Below are 7,107 nucleotides of genomic sequence, written 5' to 3' on the forward strand. Positions count from 1 at the left end.
CGCACTGTATAACGCGCTCAGATAAAGAAGCATGAAAATAGCGACGAACTGGCGTAACTTATACATGAATGAGTAGGAAGTACCAATTTTAAGTCTATGGGAAGTACTGATCACAGACGTATAACAAATAGAGAGGAAAAGCATGAGCCAGTCCACCATTTTCATATGCCTTCTTTATCTATATCGATGGTATCGATACTGTAAAATAGTAATAAAAACATCCAACAATTAAGTAAGTATTCAAATTTATTTACCGATCATGTTAAGTATAGATATTAGTCTTATAAAATTCAATACATCATTGTAAAGATGACCTACAGATGCAAACATGAAACATGGATTGTTACGTACTGCCCGGCCGATTGAACGACGAAAGCATTTTAAATGCCATTTTAACATAATATAAAACTTTACACAAACAACGCGAGTCCCGTATTATCCCTCAAAAACATTTATGAAAATTGATCGAACGAAATAATTTAATAAATAAATTAAGAACGCAGCAATTGAGACCTAAAATCACTACACAATTTAAGAACTTAAAAACCAAATCCGTGTTATTGCAATCACCACAAGAATTTACTTAAAATTTGTGCTGTTTTAATTGTGCATAAAACGGGTTAAGATGTTCACATTTGAGACACAAATAGTCGGGACCGCGACGGGACATTCAAAAGCGCGACGCATCAGCCTTATAGTTTAGTTTAGTGTCTGTTTCTGTCTATGCGAGCGCAGTGGGAGGGTTTCCCGCGGGGTCAATGTCCTCGGTGACCATGGCTTCTTCTTCTTCTGTCGGTACCTCGAGCACTCGCGGCCCGTAGAGCAGCAGGTAGGCGCAGTGCCAGTCGCCTGCAATGGGGAGATGGCTGTGAGTTTGTGAGGTCTACAGGGGGCTTTGAATTATGTTACCGGGATTAAATTGTTATTGCATATCATAAGATAATAGTAGGGATAATTATTAGCTTACCAAGATAAATTAATGTACTAAACGTTAGCAACATGCAAGTTTCGGTCGTGGTGGTGGAAATAACGCCACTTATCTCTGTGGCTACTCTCGCATTGCCGTTTTCAGCCCTTTACTTAACTTACCCGCCCCTTTACTTAAACAGGTTATATGCCACGTAGTGACCTTGTGTTACTGCTACAGTGCACTACAGTGCACATTACCTCCGCCGCTGAGCTTGAGCACCTCCTCCTCGGGCACGGGCGTCACGGCGTCGTCGTCGCAGCGCAGCCACGCGTCCCCGCGCCGCGTCCACGCCACGTAGTGACCGGACGACGACGAGCGGCCGCGGTGAGTGAGGACGGCCTGCAGGCGGTAGAAGCCGCTGTTGTTGCTGCCCGGGTCTGTGGAATTATGGTGGAGCTGTTTAGAGACGGTTCAAAAAAAGGGACTATTTCCAGTGGTCACATGTGACGTGTGTACTTCATATAAATTCTCTGTCTCAATTTCAGGAACATAATCGGAAAATTTTGACGAAATTATATTTAATGAATTATCCTTAAATTTGGTACATCTGAAAAAAACGGATTTACACAATAATTTATCACATAAAATATGCCCAAACAGGTTAAATCTTAATTGAGGACTTACCGTTTTCGAACCAGTACGGTAATACGGCTTTGGTGGTGGACACCTTTTTACTGTCGCCTCGGTTTTTGTTCTTCACGTTCACTGCATTTTCCACGAGCGCATCGTCTAATTCCTGAAAATTAAAACGAGATTATAATACAGAAACGAACATGTCTACCGTTTTTGAATATGAATCATCGAATATCAGCCATAGCCATGCTGGACATAGGCTTCCCAATCCATATCCCAATGATAAGAAAAGTGACCCGGAATGAAAATAAGGTTTACCTGTGACCAGTTTTTGTAAATGATTGGTTAGTTTACAGTATTCCCAAAAGAATTTCATAATTTCAAATGACAAAGGACCAGCAACGCTGGCTTAAAGCTAGCAACAAATGATTTCAATCAAAAACCAACCTTAAACTTATTCCTCATAGGGGTCAGCCTCTCCTGCAGCTCGGGCGAGCACAGCTCATACACGTCGAGGTCGAGCGGGAACTTAACGTCTTTGAGGATCTTGGCGTTGATGGACTCCTTCTCCTTGAAGTAGAAGCGCACGAATTGCACCGTTAGGTACGCGGGCAGACGGCTGATTTTCGACTGTGGAGGAAGATAGAGGTCAAATTAGGGATGTGAAAAGTGTAAAAGAAATAATCGATTGATTTGATATAATTTTTGTGTTTTTACCGTTTTCGTGTAGACTGCATCTCTGCCGAGGGTTTCTGACATTTTCGTGATCTGCTCTGACATTTTCTGTAAATAAAACATGAATTGATTATCAAATCTAAATAAAGGTATATTTTAGTCATGATTGAATGATGGTGTGCGTCAGTCTATGTTGACGTTTGTGTATAAATGGAGACCACGAAACGGACCGCTGGACAGACGACCTTAGACAGGTATCTGGCAGTGGTTGGATGGCGAAGGCATAGGACCGACAGTTATAAACAATTTATAGCACAATAAAAGACCAAGGGGTGGTCTATTATTGTGCTATAAATTGATTAAGCGTTAATGTCATCTTCTTCCATCCTATCAAGGGTTGGCTGGTAGAAATTGCTTTTTGCAATAAGGCCGGATTTGTACATTCTCTGTATTTTTTTATATTCTATATATAATAAAGTTTTCATAAATAATTAAATAACATGAACTCACGGATCTCAACCCGGATTGCAGATACTTCACATCCTGCGAGATGAAGCAGCTGAGCTGCAGGAAGGTCTCCTGGAGGCGCGCGGGCGGCTCCTCCGCCTCCGCGCACACCAGCTCCACGTCCAGCCGCCCGCCGAAGTACTGCTCCACTACTGATGAGCTGAGGGGAAATAAGGTTCAGTTTAGCATGACAAGAGAGATGGTGTGGCATTGGCTGTCTCAGTGGCCAATCATAGCGCAAGGCTACTACTGCCTCTAGACCAGTAACGTTCAGCCGAAGTATCTACTGCTCCACTACTGATGAGCTGAGGAATGAGAGTTACGTTAGAGTGGCAAGGGTTCGGGAGTTCTAATTGGTGGACTGAGTGGCCAATCATAGCGCCGGAATAGTGTGCGTTATCGGCTCAGTAGTCAGGGTCACTAACCACTACGCCATTCGGTCGTCTATATTAACCTGTCAGTAGAAAAACCGGTTGCGATGGAGGGTCACTGCGGACGCCAAAGGACACTAAGTCAAGTAAGTAGCTGACCTGTCGGTGCCGCCGGCCGCGACGGGCAGCCGCTGCTGCAGCGCGCGCACGATCTCCGTCCAGCACTCGGATGCGTCCTGCTGCGCCAGCCCGCCGCCCGCGCCGCGCTCCGCGAACCTGAACACAAACATACACTAATGTTAGCAAATATATATGTCGTTTTAGAGTGGCAATGGTAGCTATTCTAAAGGCAGAATTCTAATTGTAAATGTCAAACTATAAATATTGCTAGCAAAGATAAAGAAATTAAGGTTTTGATAGCTTTAAATTAGAATTTGTGCTTTTAGAATCTGGATCATTAAGTACTTATATTTTCTTATAGTCTATGTGTAAAAAGGGAGTGAAATTATCTTCCTTTAGCGCAGTGTCATTAGGGACGTTCCTAAACTAAATCGTTCAAGTGACGTGACTGACGTGACAGTAGGTATAAAAATAATGGCACGCTTGGTTTCTATACAAGGAATGAGACGAGCGTTGTCTATTCAAATACAGGTCTGTGATTTTTCTAGCTTTATAATTTTATTGGTGTACAAATAAGGAGAACTTACTCTATCTAAATAACAACAAAACATAAACAAACAAGAGTGCACAAACCTCGGCACCATAGCATGTAACGCCCGAAGTAATTTAGCCGCGGCCCCCGCGCACGCGCCCGCGCCGCCGCCGTCCAGCACCGACATCGTCTCGCTGAGCGCCGACGTGAGCTCGCCCGCTGTGCCACCGCCGGAGGCTGGAAGGATGGAAGAATTGTTAGCGATAAGACTTCTTAGGTGTTTTTCTCGAATTGTGCGCCATTTTCCCGCGTTCCGCGTGCGTATACCACGCATTACAATAAGTACTTGTCTGAAAAAAACACTTGCGGGTGTCACGCATCACGCGGTAAAAGGTTATTTTGAGTTACATAACTCCTCCAGGCGGTTTCCACTTGAAGCCAATGCTAGCTTTGCTTTATTTTTCATCCCTGTTTTTCTACAGGAAATATTTTTACGTGAAGCAAAGATATTGGTAAAGTATTTACTTCTGTTGTACTCCAGCAGTGCATTCCTGAGCTCGGGGACTGTCTTGAGGCACTGCACGGTGGCGTTCATGTAGCAGGTGTTGCCCAGGTTGATCAGACCCTCCGGCATGTCCAGCTGAAATGAGATTCTCTTAGTTTTTTTTTGTAATTAGAATGTGCAATCGGTTTTGAGTCCTGAGTGAGCTATTTTGTGTCTTGTGTGCCATATAGCATTCCATTCCTATGTGGGTTGCAGGCTTATTAAAGTAACAAAATGAATTGAGGAAAGCCAGATGCAATTACAGCACTTCAATAGGCTGTTTGTTAAGAAAAAAATTCATCATGAGGACTGTTCATATGACTCTGGTATTTATAAAACAATGTTAAAGTAAAATCTAAACTCATTACTTCTCCACTAAACTATGCACATAATCTGGCTTGCTGCCATATTCCATGACTATTGTTATTAGTGATATCTTTAGCAACTACTGGCATAAACTGATATATTTATAATTGATCTTTAACTTTTCATAAGTGTTGTTGCTTACCCTTCAAAAGAGACAATTTTATAAGCACTATGGATTTGTACACAATAAAAAATATGGAAAGGACTACCCAATAGGAGATATTGATTTGTTAATTCTGTTAGTAGTATTCCATACCTTACATAAATAATGTTAAAATTGACTTCTCATTGTCTTGTCTTCTCTGGTAGACATTTTTTATGCAATAAGGCTATTGTAAAGTTTTACTAATATAAATAGTAATATTATTATATTTCTCACAGTGCAAAATAAAGAGTTGGGAGTCTATCTATCTAATTATTTTTTTTAAAGTCACTATATCATTCAATTTGCGTTGAGTGACCATAAGCAGTTGTTTCATGTGTATTTTTTTGATAATTTAATATAAATGTGAATGATACTCACAGCAGAAGCGAGCTCAGACTCGTTCATGTCCTCCACGAAGCGTGTCTGCTCGACGGGCGCGGCCGGCACGTCCTCCTCCTTGCTGCCCATCACTAGCACCAGCGCATTCTGCAGACATAGACATTCAGTAATTTATGATGCTTATTGTGGGTACTATTTTATTCTATACTATTCTGAAAGGGGGCAAAATTCCAATACCTGACTCTCTTGAGTGGAACCTTTATACTGCTTATTGTGGGTACTATTTTAACATGTTAACATGTGTGTATGTCAATTGAATTCATTGTAAGTATGTAGTATTACCCCCAAATTCATAGAGCTTTTTTACACTTTACAATAGGTTTAAAATTGACATTTTGATATACGAATTTCAACTTTTTGATTGACTAAAGAGTCGAAACTCGTGTAATTCCAAATAAATTTTAACCATGTTGTAAATTTACAATACAGGGTTAGTGTATATTAAATTGTACAGTATAAAAACTGCAGTGAACTTATTAGCACTAAAATACTCACAACAATTCACAAGTACTTTAGGAACACTTGCCAAGGGTTACCTCATAAACTGAATGTTTGTTAATCAGCTTAACAAGTAAGTACATAATTATATAATTATTCATACATAGAACAGTGTCTATTACCATAGATGGTCATAGACAGACATGACAGTCGAATAGCATAGTGGTTAGTGGGCCTGACTGCTATGCAAAGGTCCCCGGTTTTATTATAGACTACAGCAGCAAACATTTACTTTCTTAGTACATTAGCTTCTACTACATTGTTCAGTACACATAAACTATTACTTACACATTACTTCTACAATTTATGGGTACTAAACTATTACTTACATTAGCCAACTTGAAGTTTCCCCATGAGTCGTCTCTGAGCGTGACTCCCTTGCACACCACCTTCTGCCTCTCGGGCTGCACGCCGGTGAGCGCAAAGATCTGAGCCTTGAACAGCACCGGTTCATCATCTGTGTTCGCCTCCACATTAGGAAACATCTCCTTACCCCATTTTACTTTAACTGTAAAAAATTAAAAAGATACATGGTCAAATGTGTTAAACTTTGGTATAGTCTTGTGATGTTAGTTACATTGTAATAGCATAGATAGTCTAGAATGCCGGCGTATCGGCAAATTGATGGTTGTTCTTGTTTACAACTTGATGACAAAGCAATATTTTTAAACTTTATTTACAGAGTTTTCCTGTGTGAATTCTATGGGCATGATAGTAGGTTTTAGTGAGGGCAATGTAAATCTATAAATACTGGTTAAATGCAGGTCAAAACATTAACATTTCGTAGTTTCTAGACTTTAACCTCAAAGTAAAGAAAGATCTGGAAAAGCTTTCCTATAGGAATTAGAAATTAAATTACTACCTTGAAACTTTGGCATTGTGGTTATTTCTTAAATTATTCGATTATGAATAAAACTTTAGGTTTATTTCCTGATATTTTTCGTTTATTTGAAAGTCACGATTGGAGTAGGTAGATCTGTCAAAATTCACAAATTACAACTGTCAATGTCATAGTGATGTACATACCTAGTTAAACCGTCGTGAATCGAATAAATTTTATATATAACGTTATAACCGTTATAAGAAACTGATAAATGAACTTATGATACGAAGCTTAGAATATTAACATTGGAGTCCGTGGATGCTGGATTGGTGGATGTGGTCATGCTGCTTCTATGGATGGCGTGAAGGAAGCAAGGAGAAAGGAAAGAACCATTTGTATGTACTTCCGGGTCGATCACGATAACATAATTTTTATCCTGAAAATATAAGGGTGGTAGTTAGGTGGAAGGGGTAGGTAAGCGAGTGTTATGCTGAGCAACCTGAAAGAGCCAAGGATTTCTTGGCAAAGGGCATGGACATGGACGAGGTATGCAGGTGCATTTCAGCATATACCATGTGGATGGT

General features: G+C 40.4%; 1 protein-coding gene across 1 annotated transcript; it reads right to left on the bottom strand.

Moving 5' to 3' along the window:
- Positions 1-228: 228 nt before the first annotated feature.
- LOC105391984 (ubiquitin carboxyl-terminal hydrolase 14) lies at positions 229-6,713 on the bottom strand. Its single transcript, XM_048627637.1, has 12 exons — positions 6,563-6,713; positions 6,030-6,208; positions 5,182-5,289; positions 4,274-4,388; positions 3,850-3,985; positions 3,256-3,372; positions 2,729-2,885; positions 2,261-2,326; positions 1,991-2,173; positions 1,595-1,706; positions 1,168-1,347; positions 229-849 (listed from the first exon to the last, which is right to left on the bottom strand). The coding sequence occupies exons 1-12, from the start codon at positions 6,576-6,578 to the stop codon at positions 722-724; spliced, it is 1,497 nt and encodes a 498-aa protein (XP_048483594.1). The 5' UTR covers positions 6,579-6,713; the 3' UTR covers positions 229-721.
- Between the last annotated feature and the right edge of the window lie 394 nt (positions 6,714-7,107).

Source organism: Plutella xylostella, chromosome 19, assembly GCF_932276165.1.
Source record: "Plutella xylostella chromosome 19, ilPluXylo3.1, whole genome shotgun sequence".
Lineage (NCBI taxonomy): Eukaryota > Metazoa > Arthropoda > Insecta > Lepidoptera > Plutellidae > Plutella > Plutella xylostella.

Bases quoted from the DNA above. Each gene is read 5' to 3' on its own strand.
- LOC105391984 (XM_048627637.1), bottom strand. The intron at 3,373-3,849 runs GTTTGTGCACTC...GTTTGTGTTCAG, and splicing joins TTACATGCTATGGTGCCGAG to GTTCGCGGAGCGCGGCGCGG. The intron at 1,348-1,594 runs GTAAGTCCTCAA...ATAATTCCACAG, and splicing joins ACCGTACTGGTTCGAAAACG to ACCCGGGCAGCAACAACAGC.